This window comes from Phyllobates terribilis, unplaced genomic scaffold (genome assembly GCF_046119375.1).
Source record: "Phyllobates terribilis strain yellow unplaced genomic scaffold, ASM4611937v1 Scaffold_5__5_contigs__length_657084704, whole genome shotgun sequence".
Taxonomy (NCBI): domain Eukaryota; kingdom Metazoa; phylum Chordata; class Amphibia; order Anura; family Dendrobatidae; genus Phyllobates; species Phyllobates terribilis.
The window spans coordinates 389,209,365-389,228,976 of record NW_027362765.1 but is presented as its reverse complement, the minus strand read 5'-3'; the positions used below and the strand labels follow the sequence as shown (position 1 = coordinate 389,228,976).

General features: G+C 49.2%; 1 protein-coding gene across 1 annotated transcript in view; it reads left to right on the top strand.

Annotated features, from left to right (window-relative positions):
• SLIT1 (slit guidance ligand 1) overlaps positions 1-19,612 on the top strand; it is a 382,364-nt gene that overhangs the window by 80,224 nt on the left and 282,528 nt on the right. Inside the window, exon 2 of the mRNA XM_073684951.1 lies at positions 16,179-16,250. Within this exon, the coding sequence (XP_073541052.1) occupies positions 16,179-16,250 (72 nt within the window). The remainder of the gene's footprint in view (positions 1-16,178; positions 16,251-19,612) is intronic.

Here is a 19,612-nt window from a genome sequence, read left to right as displayed (position 1 = left end):
CCTCCTGGTGGTAAGTGATAGCTGGGCGCCTGTGGGTCACAACGCCATCCGGTGCCGGTTCTCGGAGCACCCGGATGGCTCTGTCCTTGAACTGTGCAAATCCCAGATGAGGGTCCTGTAGGGCCATTGCCCGCAACTGGGTTCGGTGGGCATTGCAATATAAACCCTCTATAAATTGTTCAGTCAACAGCCTGTCCTCGTCTCCCATGCCGTCAGGGTCGGTCTGCTTAACGGCTCTCAGGGCCTCTTGTAGGTTCAGGGCATAGTCCCTTATACTCTCATGGGCTCGCTGTTTGCACCCGTAGAATCTAAGCTTGATCTCGGCTGAGGTGCGGGTATCAAAGGTGTCCCTCAGCCGGGTTAGTATCCCTGCGACAGTCCTCCCCCCAGGTGGCCAGGACTTTACCTCCCTTCGGGCTGCTCCGGTTAATTGGGCCACCAGGATGCTCACTTTTTGCTCTTCTGTGAGGGGGTACACCTGGAAGAGGCTATCCAGCCTTTCTCTAAAGTCCTGCAGGGTATGTGACTCCCCTGAGTACTGGGGTAGCCAGGCTGCCCCCAGGATATAGGGCATGGTGAAAGGCATGACCGCGACAGCGGTGGCGCTGGCGGGGGTTGAAGCGGTGAAGCTCTCCTCCGTATCCGACATCCTTCTCCCCCCTAGTGGACCGTGGCCTACCTTGCGATGATCCTCTTCCGTAGGCTGCGGCTCCGCAGTGGATCGTCAGGGTTGAGGACCTTCCGTCGCGCTCCGGTGACGTCGGCGTCTGCTGGGCTCCTTCCAGGACCTTACACAACGTCCGGACGTGAGGCGGGGCTTCAGTTCTCGCGGGCTTTTCGGAGTCCACGCCCCTCTTCTTCCCGCGCGGCGTCCTCAAGATGGCGTCCAACGGCGGGAAAACTCCACGGATGGCGGGAAGAAGGCTGAAGATGGCACCGGATGGCGGGAATCTTCACAGATGGCGGGAAGAAGGCTGAAAATGGCACCGGATGGCGGGAATCTTCACCACAGGTGAGTTTGAAAGTCTCTTTTTCAGGCACGCAGTACCCGGTGGTTGCGGGCACGAAATCCTGCCGACTACGCCAAAAGTTGACGCGCCCCCTGGGCCGTGTTGAGGGGAAACCCGGAGCCGGATCTGGATAGGGGTAGTAGTCCTTGTGGCGGTGACCCGGTCCGTGCCCAGGGTGTCAAACTCAGTGTGTGGCAGTCTTGATAGGTGTTATTTGAGTGTCGACTACGCCACCCGTTGATTTGCAGCTATGGAGCTGCCGCTGCAGGGCAGACCGCTGAGGCCGGTGTAGAATTGTGCAGCGTGATAGTATAACCCCCAACGGGAGGGGTATGGCCTCAGGGCAGCCGACGTGGAAGATGGGGGTAGCAGGAACCACTCAGAGACGGTGCGGTGTAATTCAGGGTCTTTACTGGTAACAACGATAGACCCTCCCGGAGTACTTGCTAGCGAACGGGGCCTGGTCAGTCCTTAAGCAGATGGGATCTCCCCTGGCCAGGCGGAGTTGTAGGCCTCCCAAACTGACTGTACTCTTCTGGCTACCTTGCTAGAAGCGGATATAAGTAGCCCACGTCCCTGAGTGTGCCGTGTGGTGCTCACCCGTATGGCCGGTGACTCGGGGCCTTCTAATGGCTTCCGCTCCACGATGGCGGTGCTGGTCCCACGCGTGTGACCTTGCCTTCGGGTTTCTGGGCCTGAGGACCTGAAATCCCCTGCCAGTCGGCTTCTGCTGCTGGGTAAGAGTTAGTCCCCACAGCCTCGGACGCCGGGTCCGGTAAGAAAGCTTCTCAGTCAGGGCGAGCTCTGCAGCTGCCAGCCCCTGACTCGTAGTAGTATTGCTCCCACTGAGCTTCTGCTGTTTCTTCCTATGACTGTTTCTCGTCTCTACTCTCCTTGACTCCTAACCCTGCCTCAGCCCCGGGTTTATATAGGGGAAGTTCTTCCCCTCCCCAGACTGGGCAGGAGGTGTGGCATGCACAGGATCCCTGACCAAAGGACCTCCCACCTGCTCTCAGACATAACATTACATTACTGTGGAAACCAGACGCCTGGGGTGCCACACATGCAGAGGCCGAGGACAAGGCCGTGGGCAAGCTGAAATTGTGCCACAACAAACACCCACATCTTCTCGCCCGACCTTCCTGTCCCAATTCTTAGGGGACCGTAGCACACCACTATTGAACCCAAAGCAGTGTCAAAAGGTTGTTGGTTGGATAGCGGATAATGCTTACAGTCACTTAGCCACCATCACCACCACCCTGTCTTCCATACGGTCAAGTCTCAGTAGCCGTGAGTCTGGACCGCATATTCCTCACCCTGATCCTCCTTCCTCCCACCATGCCGAGTACCCAGAGACAACTGATCCCACACTTGGACACTCTGAAGAGCTGTTCACTTTTCCATTTATAGATTCGGGCCTCTCGCCCGGTCCACTTGAAGCAGGGCAAGAGGAGATCGCATGTAGCGATGCCCAAATATTTGAGCAGCCACGGTCACACGAAGGCAACTGTGGGAAAGTGTCACAAGAGGTGGACGATGATGAGACACAATTGCCAGAAAGTCAGGAGGAGGACCAGGGTCAAAAGGCAGGCAACCGTTCCCCATAACACCAACACGAAGGAAGTTGCCAGTACAACTGTTAGGTCTTCCCGAGTCTGGTTGTTTTTAGAGACTCTGCTGATAACCCCAAAAAGGCCATTTGCACCACCTGCCTGGCCAGCATCAGCAGGGGTAGAAAAACTATAAGCCTGACCACCACCAGCATGATCAGGCACATGTCAGCAAAGCACCCGACTTTGTGGGCCGAACCCCAAGGTCCAGGAACAGTGTCTGCGGTTGACACCACTTCTTCTTCCGCTGTTGTGCATGCAAGCCAATCCCCTGTCCATGGTGCATGCGAAGATGCCTCCTGCCCTGCACCTGTCGTTGCACACTCGCAAGTAGCTGCATCAGGAAGCATGTTCATGTCCTTGTCCCAGCGCAGTGTTCAGTTGTCCATACCCCAGTCCTTGGAACGCAAGCGCAAATATGCAGCCAGCACCCCACAGGCCACACTACTAAATTCCCACATTTCGCAACTGCTTGCGCTCGAAATGTTGCCTTTTAGGCTCGTGGAGACGGAAGAATTCCGCAACCTGATGGCGGCGGCCGTCCCTCGGTACTCGGTTCCCAGCCGCCACAATGTCTCCCGGTGTGCCGTCCCTGCATTACACAAGCACGTGTCCCAAAACATTAGCCCTCAACAACGCAGTTACCGGGAAAGTCCACTTAACCACGGACATGTGGACAAGTGCTTGTAGGCAGGGACGGTACATCTCGCTGACAGCACACTGGGTTAACATAGTGGAAGCCGGGACCCAGTCGGACCGTGGGACAGAACACGTCCTCCTGACGCCAAGGATTGCGGACCTTAGGTCAATGAGGATTGCCCCCACAGTCTACAGCTCCTGCACCTCATCCTCCTCAGCCTCCTCCTCCAATTCAGCCTTCATCTCCGAAATGACTACATCAGTCACAAGCTGGAAGCACTGCAGCACTGCCTTGGCCAAGCGGCAAAAGGCTGTGCTGAAGCTAATATGCTTAGGTGACAAACCGCACAATGCTGAAGAGCTGTGGCAGCTCTGAAAGAGCAGGCAGATCTGTGGCTCACACCGCTGAACCTACAGCCAGGCATGGTCATGTGTGACAATGACCGGAATCTGGTGGCGGCTCTGAGGCGAGCTCACACAAGTACCATGCCTGGCCCATGTGCTTAACCTCGTGGTTCAGCGGTTTCTCAAATCCTACCCGGAGCTGCCAGATCTGCTTGTTAAAGTACGCCGCCTGTGTGCCCATTTTAGAAAGTCAGCTACAGCTTCCGCCGTCCTTGCCGTGTTTCAGCAGTGTTTCCAGCTTCTTTTTCACAGACTGGTGTGTGATGTCCCCACGCGTTGGAACTCTACACTGCAGATGTTGGGAAGGATTTGTGAGCAGAAGAGGGCAGTTGTTGAGTACCAGCATCAACAAGGCCGTCGGTATTCAGTTCAGACTCCACACATAAGACCTCAGGAGTGGACATGGATGTCAGACATATGTACCAGCCTCCAAAACTTTGAGGACTCCACCAAGATGGTGAGCGGCGATGACGCCATAATTAGCGTCACCATCCCACTTCTCTGTCTTCTGAAATGCTCTCTGCTCACAATCAAAGAGGATGCATTGCAGACGGAGCACGATGAGATGGAGCAAGGAACCATACAGGGTTATTACACACAACCCAGCCTCATCTCATCCCAACGTGGATTGGGTGACAATGAGGAAGAGGAGGAGGAAGAACAGGAGCTGGTTTCATGCGCTATAGACGGTACTACCTGCACAGCTGTCATACCGGTTGTTCAGCGTGGATGGCCAGAGGACAGAGAGGAGGAGGAGGAGGAGAGCATGGTCAGTCATCCTCTTGGTGAGGACACGGAAGTCTTGCCTGTTAGCAGTCTGGCACGCATGGCTGAGTTTATGTTACGCTGCCTTTTGCATGACCCTCGCGTTCTCAAAATTTTGGGTGACAGTCATTACTGGTTGGTGACACTTCTAGACTCACACTACAAGGAGAACTTTCTATCTCTTATTCCTGAGGCGGACAGGTCTACAAAAATGGGGCTGTACCAGAAGGCCCTTGTTGCGGAACTATTAAAAAAATTCCCATCTGACGGCAGAGGTCACACTTCGTCGGACAACCAAGGAGTACAGGTGAGAGACACACAACTTCAATCCAGCAGAGGCAGGGAAACACTGTCAAAGTTCTGGGAGAATTTTCTCAGCCCCTCCCATCGCACAAGCCCTGAGGTGCAGGGTACTCTCACAAGGAGTGCAAAGTTTGGGAAGATGCTGAGGGAGTTCCTTGCCGACCGTACCAACATCCTCCGTGATTCCTCTGTGCCTTATAATTATTGGGTATCCAAGCTGGATATGTGGAATGAACTGGCTCTCTATGCCTTGGAGGTCCTGGCCTGCCCTGCCGCCAGCGTTTTATCAGAGCAGGTTTTTAGTGCCGCTGGTGGAATTATAACTGATAAGCGCATCCACCTGTCAACTGAAAATGCTGACAGGCTGACTCGTATAAAAATGATCAAGGGCTGGATTGGGCCAGACTCCTCAACACCACCGAATGATAGCAGCGTAACATAAACTCAAATCCAGTGTCTTTTTTTGGGAGGTGAATTCCCCTTCCTGATTTTGTGTATTTGCTCTTGTCATCCTCCTTCTCCTCATCCTCCACCACCATATCACCAGGGTGACCGTGGTCCGTGATGCAACACCCACATCATTTTTTTGAAGGGTGTTTATGATGCCCATAAAAAAAATTTTTTAAACAGTATGTTTATGTATACCACCAGGGGTAAATGTTTGTCAGCCCATACACTTAGTGCATGGGCATTACAAGTATAGGAGACCCGCTCCTTTCTAATGGGAACATTTTTTTATGAGGCCTCCTCCACGTCTCTTCCAAGGGGCATTGGAGTGCCTTCCAATTTTTGGCAGCCCTTCTATTCACTGCATAGGCAAACGCAATAGGAGACCCACTTCCTAATAATGGGAACATTTTTTTCAGGAGGCCCTCCTCTACTTCTCTTCCAAGGAGCATTGGAGTGCCTCCAAATTTTTGGTAACCCTTGCATTCACTGCATAGGCAAACACAATGGGAGACCCACTTCCTAATAATGGGAACATTGTTTTAAGGAGGCCCTCTGACCTCCACATCTCTTCCAAGGGGCATTGGAGTGCCTCCAAATTTTTGGCAACCCTTGCATTCACTGCATAGGCAAACACAATGGGAGACCTACTTTCTAATAATTGGAACATAGTTTTCAGGAGGCCTTCCTCTAAGTCTCTTCAAAGGGGTATTGGGGTGCATCCAAATTTTCAAAGTGGTATTGGTGGCGTCCAAATTTTGGGCAGCCCTGCCACTCACTGCATACACAATAACAGTATAGGAGACCCACTTTTAGTAATTGGAGCAATAAAACATAGCCGGCTGATGGCTCTCTAAGAATAGTGAGGGACGACTGCAGGCCCTTTAAGAATAGTAAAGGCTGCCTGATGGCCCTATAAAAATAGGCTTTGTGACTCTCAGAGTCCCTCCTTCATAAATGAAACACAATGTGTCTGATGATGTGTCACACACCACATGGCCAGATAAGGTTGTAAAATGTTAAAATGACATTTCCCGGTGAATGCTTTTGTCACAGTTGAAAGCAATGCAAAAGTGCAAAAACGCATCAAAAACGCTACGTGTGAACATAGCCCAAGGTGTGGAGGAGTATTTTTGTATATTTATTTTGCCTTATATACAAGTCATTACCCTGCAAAGGATGTTCCTTAACATATTTCCCAGGAAAATCCATTTTGGTTTTGTTTTTGTATGTTTTATTGTGAGTCCGTAAAAGTGGTGTAATACTCTGACAACGTTGCTGACAGCGGTGATCTGGGAGTCAGAAATGCTTCCAGGGGTCTTCCTCATGCTGTTCCCATGTCATTTGAGCACTGTTCCCATCGATTTGGGCAATTTTTAGGCCCTCTGCTGACTGCCGGGGGGAGCCGCCTGAAAAATGCTCGAGTTTCCCATAGACTTACATTGGGCTCGTTGCTCGGGTCGATCACCCGAGTATTCCAATGTGCTCGACCCGAGCATCGAGCACCCAAGCATTTTAGTGCTCGCTCATCACTATCTAACGGAACTCTATGCAACTTGTAGATCTAATAGAGCCAGGATAAAACCAGCTCTAACAATTACAGTGGTGCTTGCAGTACAGAAAGTCAAGTCCTTAGTCATTTCTGCTTGTTCACTCTTTGGAAATAGTGGTAGATTTGGATACAAATGTTATTTTATATCAGTTGCCAAAGAAAAAGACAAAGTTCTTGGTTTTCACCAAGATAATGGTGTCAATTCTAGAGCACTTTACACAATATATCACTTACTTTATGGCCATTACTGCACCATATATCATCATAATGATGGATTTTTTGTAGCTTAGTCATGAGAATGTTGAAGTCCTGCGAGATAAATGTTACTCAATATTGCAATAATTGGGATGTATGAATTAGTTGTTCCTTACAATTGTGTCTCATCATCTGCTGCGTCTGACCTTTCACCTGTGAAACCCGACCTAAAAGTGCTGCTTATATGGGATTTCACTGGGAATGTGGGACGTCTGCTCCAGAAATACAAAATATGATTCAGTAGAGATTCTTGTATATACAGCAGCTGTGAACGATGCAACATGATCTTTTATAAGAAGATTTCCAGCGTTTCAAGGTTTGCTCACATCTCAACATTGTAAATACATTATATTACATGACTTACATCATGAGTTACAGCCTGTATTATACTCCAGAGCTGCACTCACTATTCTGCTCGTGCAGTCACTGTGTACATACATTACATTACTGATCCTGTACTGATCCTGAGTTACATCCTGTATTATACTCCAGAGCTGCACTCACTATTCTGCTGCTGCAGTCACTGTGTACATACATTACTGATCCTGTACTGATCCTGAGTTACATCCTGTATTATACTCCAGAGCTGCACTCACTATTCTGCTGCTGCAGTCACTGTGTACATACATTACATTACTGATCCTGAGTTACATCCTGTATTATACTCCAGAGCTGCATTCACTATTCTGCTGGTGCAGTCACTGTGTACATACATTACATTACTGATCCTGTACTGATCCTGAGTTACATCCTGTATTATACTCCAGAGCTGCACTCACTATTCTGCTCGTGCAGTCACTGTGTACATACATTACATTACTGATCCTGTACTGACCCTGAGTTACATCCTGTAGATCTTTTATTATAAAAATGAAAAACATAACAATAATAATAACAGAAACATAACAAAATTAATAACCAGAAAATAAACAATGTAATGAACTGGTCCAGCCGCTCCCTCTCTCCTCACACACATATTATACATATATACACAATAATAACTACCTACACCATGACATCTGGTCCGGTTACCAAACAAATAATAACAATATAATAAACAATAACCGACAAATTATATACAAACTAATATATACATTCTTTTTTTTTTTTTTTTAAATAACTAAAATAAAATAAATAATAACTATACAAATATATACAAGACAAAACAAAACACCCCACACTCGAGCCCACCAGTCCCTCCGCGGCACTGACCTGAGAGCTGGTCCTGCGCCTCATGCCTCAGTCCATGTCCAAAGTCCATAGGCCAGATCAGGCAGTGCCAGTTTTTCACCCAAATAACCAGTGTCCCACAAGATGAACCCACCTCCCCCCTTTTCCCTCCACCCAACCTAACACCTACACCCAAACCCATATATACAATATATACAGAAACAAACAATACAATAACCACAACTGACAAAGCCCAAGTTCGGCGCCTGCAGCCCTACATCACTGTCTACTGATCAATAAAACAAAAATCTATGGTGTCAGCAGCAGCCCACCACCAGGAGAGGAGATGACCAGACTAGGGCACACTAAAAGAAAAGCCCCTCCAGAGGAGAGCGGCCCTCCGTGTACCCAGTCTCTCATACTCCAGAGAACGCACCTTCACCAGGTCACCGAGTATGGTCCTAAACACATCGTCCACTGGGAGGATTTTCCGCTGCGTCGATATTAAGCACCGTGCGTTCCACGTGTGATACCTAACCACTGCGCTAACTAGAAATAAGGTGCAGCGGTCCCGACCACCCAGGTCCCCGAATGCTCCATAGGCCCATTCCGCATAAGAGAGACCGGCCAGCCGGGGCCAGCCAATGGAGGCGCCCACCCTGTTGTACACCTCTGTGTTAAAGGGACAACGAAGCAGGAAGTGGTCCATGCTTTCAAGCATGGTACCACAATGCTCCCGAGGACAGTTCCTGTCCTCAGAGCTCCTACACTTCAGATTGTCCCTCACACACAGTTTCCCATGGAAGCAGCGCCAAGCCAAGTCCCAAACCTTCGAGGGGATCCTGATAGAATTCAAAAGATGCAGACCCACCCCAAGATCCCGACTTGGGCAATCCCTGAGCGCCAGAGGCCTCTGAAAATGGGTCAACAGAACCCTTTTGTCAAGGAGCTTCCTTGGCAGAGTCCTGACCTCCCACATTCCCAGACCCCACCGGCGAATTACCTTCAGAACCACGGTAGCGTAAGCCGGGAGATGTCCATGCGGTGTGCGGAGATCCTTCACTTGCCCTCCTGTCTCCCATTCCTGGAAGAAAGGCTGAAACCATCCCTTACAGGAGAATACCCACGGAGGAGCCCTCTCTTTCCAGAGGTTTGCAATATTGATCTTAATGAAGGTATTCACAAGGAATACCACAGGGTTGACCATACCCAACCCTCCTAGTCTCCTCGTACGGTAAGTAACCTCCCTCTTGACCAGGTTCAGTCTATTCCCCCATAACAGTTGAAAGAACAAACTGTAGACCCGAGTCCAGAGAGGCTCTGGCAAGATGCACACACTGCCCAGATAGATCAGCAAAGGGAGCAGGTAAGTTTTGATCAGGTTTACCCTTTCCCTTAGGGTCAAAGACCAACCCTTCCATTGGTTCACCTTCTGAGTGGCGATCTCTAGCCTGCTGTCCCAATTTTGTTTGGGGTAATCCCCCTGGCCAAATTCAATGCCAAGAACTTTTGCAGAGACTTTGGGTTCTGGAAGGGTGTCCGGGAGATCAAAACCAGGATCTCCTCCTCCCAGCCAGAGACTCTCACACTTATCCCGGTTGATCTTAGACCCGGATGCCTCCGAGTAGCGATTTACCTCTGACATCAGCCATTCTGCCTCCCCATCAGAGGAAACAAAAACGATGACATCATCGGCATACGCCACCACTCTCAGAGTGGCTTCCGGTGCTGCCCGGTCCATCCCGATCCCAGCCAACGGTCCACGCTCCACCCTCCTAAGAAGTGGGTCAATCGCAAACACGTACAGTAGCGGGCTCAAGGGACAACCCTGGCGAACACCACACCCAACCTCAAAAGAGCTGCCAATCCAACCGTTCACAAGCGGGAAACTCTCTGCCCCAGAGTACAAGGTCTTAAGCCAATCAACAAACCCCCCTGGCAGGCCATACCTCAGAAGGACAGACCAGAGGTACTCATGATTAACCCGATCAAACGCTTTTGCCTGGTCCAATGACAGCATGTACCCCTTCCAGTGGCCAGCCCTACCCTGCTCCACCGCCTCTCGGACACAGAGTACAGCACTAATTGTACTGCGGCCCGGAACAGAGCAATGCTGGGCCCCCGAAAGGAGCTGGGGTGCAAATTTCACCAGCCGATTAAACAGCACCTTTGCCAAAACCTTCCTGTCTGCATTGAGAAGCGCTCTGGGACGCCAATTCTCAATGCAAGATGGGTCCTTACCCTTTGACAAGATGATAAGGGCAGACCTCCTCATTGACTTTGGCAGAGTGCCCGAGGAAAGACACTCATTGAATACCTCAGTCAAGAGGGGAACCAAGGTGTCCTTAAAGGTCTTATAGAATTCAGATGTTAAGCCATCCGGACCGGGAGATTTCTTCAGGGCAAGCCCTTCAATCGCCAACTTAACTTCCTCTTCCCTGATCATCTCTGTCAAAACGCCAAGAGAGGGGTCTACCCCTGGTTCGGGGACGGCTTCAGCCAGAAAAGCCGACATCTCATCCCAATCCAGATCCCTCTTCCCCAAGAGGTGCGAGTAGAAGGATCTGACGACCTCCAGGATCCCTGATCTGGATCTTTCCAGGGACCCCGCATTGTCAACCAGTCCTGTAACAACTTTACTATTCACTGACATCTTGCAGTTTCTATAAGGGTCGGGCGAGCGGTACTTCCCGTAATCCCTCTCAAAAACCAAAGATGCGTGTCTATCATACTGACACCTCATTAGCAAAGATTTCACTCTGGAGATCTCCTCGCGGCTACCTCCAGTTGAGACAAGATGCTCGAGTTTCCTCCTCAGTCCCTGATACAGGCGGTACCTGTCCAGGCTCCTGAGGCTTGAGAGCTGGCGGAAGAATCTCGCCACCCTTTTCTTAAACATCTCCCACCACTCTGACTTACTACTACAAAGATCCAGTAAGGGTACCTGGCTCTGAAGAAAATCCTCAAAGGACTGTCTTATCTCCGCTTCTTCCAAGAGAGACGAATTGAGCCTCCAAAAGCCTCTTCCTATCCGGGGGGTCTCTGTAACATTCAGGGAAAACAAAATCAAACAGTGATCGGAGAACTCCACCTCAACAACAGATACTGCTGAAAAGACGGCTTCCTCCTTTAAATAAAACCTCTGCCATATTTGGCAGCCTGGTCTCTTGCAAAAAGAAAATGTCAGCTTCAACCCGGCTGAGAAAATCAAAGGCCGCAAATCTAGCCATGTTTGACTTAATGCTGGCGACATTAATGGACGCCAGCGTCAACGGAGTGGGTACCCCCATCATTGGTGATTGAGTTAGATGGCTTTCTTCTTCCCACTCCCCTTATCCTCTGCCTCAGAGGAGGAATGCTTCCCCCTCTTTAATGACACAGAGGTGTCCATTCCAGCATTTTTCCTTCTTTTTTCGTCCTCGTCTCCGGACTCTGGGCCAGTCCCTCCCCCCAAGGACCTTGTATCCCCAGGAGAAGGAGACTCGGCGCCCCCTGTAAGCTCCGCTGAAGCCGGAACCTCACCCTCAGCCTCCTCCTCAGAGGAAGAGATGTTATCAAGGGCTTGGAACCGGTTAGAAAGACCAACTAGAGGGGAGTCGATTTTACCTTCCTTAGGTACCTTGGTCAGAGCGGGAGAAGATGCTTTATCTCCCTTCTTTCTCTTCTTTTTGGTGCCGAGCTTACGCTTGTGCTCTAGCCACCGCTTATTATCCTCATCCATACTTTCATAATGGGAGGATTCTGAAGCAGAGGCAGTTTCCTCCCTGTGGATCCTCCTGACCTCCTCATCCAACTCATCATCCCTCGGGGCCTCAGCAGCAACACTGGCATCCAGGACAGGGGCTGCCCCGGTAGTCTGGGGCTCGCCCCGCTCCCTCTCCTGTCTGCGCTTGTCTAGACGCCTCAGCTGGGCAGGCGTCTTTTTATTGCTTTTCTTCCCTGGCCCCTCAGCTCCCCCACCCCTGCTAGTCCCCTCTCCAGCAGAATCGGCCTCACGGCTTACTCCCACCGGGGTCTCGACTGCATTAGCAAAGGAGTGAGGACAACGGCTGAATGGGTGGCCTAACTCACCACACAGGTGGCACCTAATCTCCACACAAGAGGCGGCAAGATGGCCGAAACCCCCACACAACGCGCATTTCTGCACGGTGCAGTTTGCACTGAAGTGTGTGGGGTCGCCGCACCTGTGACAGAGCTTCGGTTGCCCCTGGTAGAAGACCAGGATACGATCCCTACCCAGGAAGGCAGACGATGGAATGTGGGCAACCGTACCACCTGAACGCTTAAGTTTTACCATAAACGTCCAGGCCCCTGACCAGATACCAAACTCGTCGCGGTTTTTCTTTGGCATCTCCACCACCTCTCCATACCGACCAAGCCACATCATGATGTCATAGCAAGAAAGCGACTCGTTACGAGTCATCACGGTCACTTTCTTGATCTGGTTTTGGCGAGGCACTGCCTGAACGGCAAAGTCTCGCCAGCCGGGCTCATTTTTTGCCAACTCCTAATTCGCCCAGAAGAGCTCAAGCCCCTCCGGCCGAACAAAGCTGACATCAAACTCAGGCGTGGAATAGGGATGTATCAAGGCGTAGATATCAATCGCCTTGAAGCCCATCCTCAGCAGGAGCTCCACAACTTTAGACCTTGGCGGACATGCATCACTGCCCCTCCACCGAAGACGGACCACATTCCTACGCACACTGCCTGGCCCGGCTGTTGGGAGGGACCACACTGTATCTCCCCCTTTTTGCTCTCGGAAGGCCCCGAGGCCATGCCTCTCTATCCAGAAGGATAGATCAACCTCTCGACCCTCTACCATTAGTGATCTCTCCCCCTTCTTTAGAGCCTCCAGAAGGCGCCGTTGCAACATGCCGTCCCCAAAGCCCGGAGACGAGGAGGATGCCCTATTTGCCCCGGAGGTGACACTGGCATAACTCTGGACAGGTGTTGCCACCCCCGGGGGGGCAACCGGACCAGTGACCACATCAGCCCCAACAGTATCACCATTACCCACCTCCATCTCACCCTCCACCAAACCAGCAACCACACCACTAGACAATGAATTATCCTCATTCACCTCCACCACCACATTCATTCCTGCTGGACCAGTAACAATGGTGGATGACCTTTTGACCTCTGCATCAGGCACAAGGGGCTCAGTCACCTCCATAGAACTGGAGGCGACCTCACCCCCGGTCTTATGTGTGCCCTCCACATCATCGGTCGGTAATTTCCGCTGTTTGGCATTTGGTATAATGTGCCGCTGATCTCTAGCTGCAGTTAGGCGCCGCTGATCTTTAGCATCAGGATCTTCCGGACCAGCGACGCCAACACAAAATAGCACTTTCGTGGGAGGACCGGAACGCTCAGCCCCAACTGCCCCCTCACACTGCTGCCGCTTCTCAACTAAGTGATCAGCGGCAACAGCATTCAGAGGCGCCGAGGCTACCGGAGCTGCCCCCGACACCGGGCTGCTCCCCCCTCCCACTGAGGAGCGCACCACAGCATCGTGGCCTGATGGAACGCCCGCCGCCGGGCCGCCCTCACTTTCCAGCCTCTCGGCTGATGCACCTCCTGCTGCGTCCCCGCTACTACAAGCAGAGACGGAGCTCTGCGCCTCACTACCGCGCTCTGTAATCTCCCCGCGCCTTTGCACCGGATCCACAGCAGAACCCGGGCTGGGCTGGGCAACGGGGCTTATACAGCGAGCTGAGCCTGCCGCCGACTCAGGGGGTACAGGGAGGGGGGCATATACGTATCTTACCGCTTCCTGCAGCTTTGGCTTGGTCTTCTTTGCCTTTTTGTGGCCCCCAGGTGCCTCTTCTGGTAGATCGTCACCAAGATGGAAGTTTTGGAGGCACACTGGGGACTCCAGGAGCTTAATCTCCGCCATTAGCGCCCCTCCCTGGCCGCTGCTGTCACTGTCCTCCCCAGAGCCGGCAGAACTGCGACCGGATGTCACTGTCGCCTGTCCTGCAGGGAGCTCGCTGCACGTGGCCTGCGGGTGACTTTGCAGGCTGCCAGGTGGGGCTTGCTGCTGGTCATCATCACTCTCATCATTCACCTGGCTCTCAGGCTGCAGCCCTATCTGCCTTTGTTCTCTGGTATCAGCCATTTCTCTAAAGCGGTCTTCATTTATAAGTTTTTCTTTGAAAGGAACACTCTGCTCCCTGATGGTGGCTTTCCTAAGTTCCAGGCGTTGAATTTCACTGCTCAGTCTTTTTACCTCGGCTTGGAGTTTTGCCTTCCTTGGTTTGGAGGCCCCCGCAGCTTTGGCGCTTGTGCAGCGGAGCTCCTCCCGGAGCCTCCTGATGAGCTTACTGGCATCTTCATACTCACGGAGGCGGATCATGACCCGGGAGGCATAGGTGGACACAGACTCCCGGGGTCCCTGCAGCGCCCATTCCCCCTCAGGGAGGTCGGCCTCACCTCCGTGAGCACTCAGCTTTCCTCCGGAAGGAGCGCCATCTTGCACGCCGCTGTCAGGCTTTTCCTCCATGCTGGAAGCCTTGCGGCTTCTGGGGGTCTCCACAATCCCGGGGGGAGTAGGAGCCACATTGCTGCGACTCCTGGTGCAGCGTCTCACCCCCGAGTCCTCTGATGTGCAGGCCGGTTGCTGGTTTCTTCTGCCCCCCGCCGGCCTGGTTCGGGAAGCAGAAGCCTGGGACTTGGCTCCATCACTCATCCCAGAAACCTGCTCCCTCCCTGGGAAAGAGAGAAAGCAGGTCCCCAGGTGGAGAGGTGTTGGTTTCTCAGAGATCAGGAGCTCACAGCAGGATCTGCAGCCACCACACCCGTAATCAGCACACTGACTAGCAGCTGATCAGAGCTGCACCCAGTATGCTGCTGGTGCAGTCACTGTGTACATACATTACATTACTTCTCCTGTACTGACCCTGAGTTACATCCTGTATTATACTCCAGAGCTGCACTCACTATTCTGCTGGTGGAGTCACTGTGTACATACATTACATTACTGCTCCTGAGTTACATCCTGTATTATACTCCAGAGCTGCACTCACTATTCTGCTGGTGCAGTCACTGTGTACATACATTACATTACTTCTCCTGTACTGACCCTGAGTTACATCCTGTATTATACTCCAGAGCTGCACTCACTATTCTGCTGGTGGAGTCACTGTGTACATACATTACATTACTGCTCCTGAGTTACATCCTGTATTATACTCCAGAGCTGCACTCACTATTCTGCTGGTGCAGTCACTGTGTACATACATTACATTACTTATCCTGTACTGATCCTGAGTTACATCCTGTATTATACTCCAGAGCTGCACTCACTATTCTGCTGGTGCAGTCACTGTGTACATACATTACATTACTGATCCTGTACTGATCCTGAGTTACATCCTGTATTATACCCCAGAGCTGCACTCACTATTCTGCTGGTGCAGTCACTGTGTACATACATTACATTACTGATCCTGAGTTACATCCTGTATTATACTCCAGAGCTGCACTCACTATTCTGCTGGTGCAGTCACTGTGTACATACATTACATTACTGATCTTGAGTTACATCCTCTATTATTAAATTTGAATGAATGGCTCCTTTACTTGGTCATTTCATTTCCATTTTTTTCATATTCCAAAACGCATCCAGAACGGAAACAACTACTGGACATGTGAACGCAGCCTAACACAGGACCGGTAGTTCAGGATCAGTGTAATATATAGGACATGTTCAGTAAGGACGGACCCAGTGGTCTCCATTGTACATTGGGTCTGTTGGGAGCTATTGCTATTCTTTCTACTATGGACACAAAGAAACGCCTATAAATGAAGCGGTTACAAAACTTAGAGTAACTTTGTAAATAATTGGGGTAATCCATCTATCGCTGGGGGTGCAGTTTTACTTCCACATTGTCATCCTTCATCACCTCTTGCTGGTTACATTATGGATCAGTGTTCACTGCAGAAATCCTGGAATTACCTAGATTATAATGTGGAGGAAGATGATTATATTCATAAATTTATTGTGTTTCTTTTTTTCTGCAGAGAACTGAATGGGAACAACATCTCCCGAATCACGAAGAACGACTTCTCTGGACTCAAGCAGCTCCGAGTCTTGTAAGATTCTGCTCTTATCATTTCATATGACTTTGTATCAGACTTGGCGCACGCGTTACTTTCTCCGATTTCACTCTTTGCACAGCAGACGTTTCTCTGCTGTCACATTGGACACATACACTGCAGCCACAGCGGATGGACAGACGGCTTGTTACTTGTGGTGCAACTAATGTGTAAATAGTACCAGTTTACATGTCCGTTTGTTTCTTGATTTTTATGATCCGTTTGGGACCACAAAAAAAACCAAAACCATTCCGTTACAGAACTCATTAATTTGAATGTTGTTTATTTTTTAAATTTCAACTGTTTGCAGAGTTCCGTCAACTATCTGATTTTTCACAAATTCTGCATTTTTTTTTTAACTGAATTTTTTTTCGAAATTAAAGTCTAGGAAACGGATCTTAACTGATCATTATGTCATTCCTTTGACAGATCCGTTTTTAATGATTGCGCTTGCCTAAGAGATTGGAGGTGCACGAAGACTGAACGGATCTGTTAAAAAACAGAGCAAAAGTAGAAACAAATAGAAAATAGTCAAAAAAGAAAAAGGACAGTCTCCACACCTTACAGGATGTGGAGCATTCACCGCCTCGCAAGGATCCAGTCAGAGCAGCTGAGGTAGAAACTGGACAAATATAGGAAATGATGCAGGACCTACATGTTTCGACATAAGTCTTAGACCATGAATAAGACTTATGTCGAAACGTGTAGGTACTAACTTTTAAACTACACCTTTGCAAAATTTTCTGTGGATCACTATGTTTAAATGGCTAATTAAATGCTACGATTTATTCAAAGCCTTTTTCGATGGAACATTTCCTATATTTTTACACAAATTGAAAACAGTGTTTCAGTTATTAAACAGATCTGTCAAACAAACCTCTTTATAAACCAACACTTTTTCTGTTTTTTTTTTTTTTTAACATTTCTTGTTTTTTTGCAACTGGATCTTTTACAATCAGATCCCGAATGGATATGTGAGCAGAGCCAAAATTTTAAAAAATACTGAATTCCTATGCTATTATTTAATTGTCGATGAGGGTCCAACCTCTGAGATTCCCACCGATCAGTGATTTTTCTCGAACGCAAAAAGTAGTTTGAGTTTCATAAGTGTTTTTGATCAGAGTGTCATCAGAGTTTGGCCAGAGTTTCATCACTTTTTTCACGGATGAAAAAAAACAAAAAACAAATCAAACAGCCCATGAAAAACAGACAGCGCTTGGATGCCATCCGAGTGCTGTCTGATTTTTTTTCCATGTATCCATAGACTTACATTGAAGAGTTTGATCCAACACACGGATTAGTATCAAGCAATTCTTTGTGCTTTTGTGTGGAACTGTCACTCCATGGAAAACAATCTGACATGTGAACTATTCCATAGACTATCACAGATATGAGTGCCATCCGCGAAAAAAAATGGTAGCACTGGTACTAGAAAAACTGCAGTGTAAATGTGCCCTAAGGGTTATGGGGCTGTAGTGCTGCTTTAGGGCAGTATCTCTTTCTAAGTTTTCCCTGCACAGTGGTGTCATGGTCACCCACCTGTGCCGGGACCTGCAGCGTGGCCCCATCTGCTGTAATGGATCTGCAGGGGATGTAGCGCTAAATCAGCTCTGGGGTCTTTATTTTCAGGATTGGTGGTGGTCTCATAGATCGGACCCCCACGATCACTAAGTGATAATACTCCGTCTCCTCTATGCTGGCCACGTCATTATCAACCTGTTGCGGACTATGTAACCACAGCTCAGACCCCGCAGGTCCCATTTATGGAGTTAATATTGTGCGGCTGACTAAATATGAGAATATTAGCCTCTTTCCTTCAGTTGAGCATTGTCTGCTTGTCCTATGGTCCCACTATTAATACTGATCTCTGGGGAGGAAATGCCAGCTTAATGCAAACTATGCGCCTCCCTGTTCAAGACATCTAAAAATTGCCACCATTGTAGTATTTCATCCCCTGTAGCGTCAATTCCTCCTATGTCACCGCACACTATGAATATAGAAGCCGAATCCCTGTAATCCCTTAAATGGCACTTTTCTTGAAATTTGGGTGATCTATGAGGACGTATATGGCTCCGTAGTGTGTGGACCGGGTCATGTGCAGCGGATGTATTACTAACATGATGCTCACAGAAGACCCCGCATACCAACATATGGCGCATTATTGGCTTGTTACATAATATAATTGTCCAGCAATTATCAGAAAACAGGAAAGTTCTCGAAAATGGTGTAAAAGAGTCGCACGCTGGTTCTCAGGAGGGCGGCAGGGGTATTACTTACAACGCCCCCTGCACTTATAGGTTCATGGGGTAAAGCTGCCGATTTCAGAGGTTACGTATCTTCCTGTTATGGGATACAACGTTACACCCCGGAGGATACATCGTGTGCTCATTTGCATTTATAACACAATCCTGCGCTGATCTGTGGGAGATAATAATAACGAAAGACCACCGGACACATATAGAAAACGTCAGCCGAAAGTGGAAGGAATGATCCATCGTGGAAATGTAACATCTCTGATTCTAGGGGAGAAAGAGATAAAGAAATCATTTGCAGAAGGTGCAGGAAGGCTGGAAAGCTTCTGTAGAAGTCAACTTGTAAGAGCTCTGGAAAACTGTCTAAGGCTACGTTCACACTAATCGTTTTTTCAGCATTTTTGTAATGCGTTTTTTTAATACAAAATTGCAGCTGCGTTTTACAGTACCAGCAAAGTCTACGAGATTTCAGAAATCTCATGCACATAGCTTGGTTTTTTGTCCTCAGTATTTTGTGATTTGCACGTTTTTTGCACAATAGAGCATGTCACTTCTTTCAGAGTTTTTTCAGCATTTTTTCAGCGTTTTTCACCCATTGAAAGCAATGGGTAGTGCAAAAAACGCAGAAAAAACGCATAGTGTGAATGTTTTGCTTCGTTTTTAGTGAAAAAAAGCAAGTACAGCAGTATGTGAAACCCATTTATTTTTGTGATTTTCCCAAGCTTACCATCTTGTTGTGGTCTTCTGAGATGGCAGTTAGGATTAGTACAGTTTAAATTAGTGATGCAGTAAGCATTGGCTGACCAAGGTGTGACATTAAACAATACTTGTGGCTGACCTAGGTGTGAAATTGAAAATATCTCTGAGAAACTCAATGGCAGAGCTGATTAAAGTGTGAAAGTGAACAGTGTCCTACAAACTGAAATGCTCTGCCAATGTCTTAGGTAAACTATTCCTGACCAATTCACCTCCCCCCCGTTGTTACATTTGTAACTCTGGTTAATATGGTTTCACATAATTCTTGCATTGGTGACCTGTGTTCATGCTTCTGTGGTGGAAGCAAAGCTGAACTTTGGGACTTTAACTTTGTCACACATATCTCTCCTT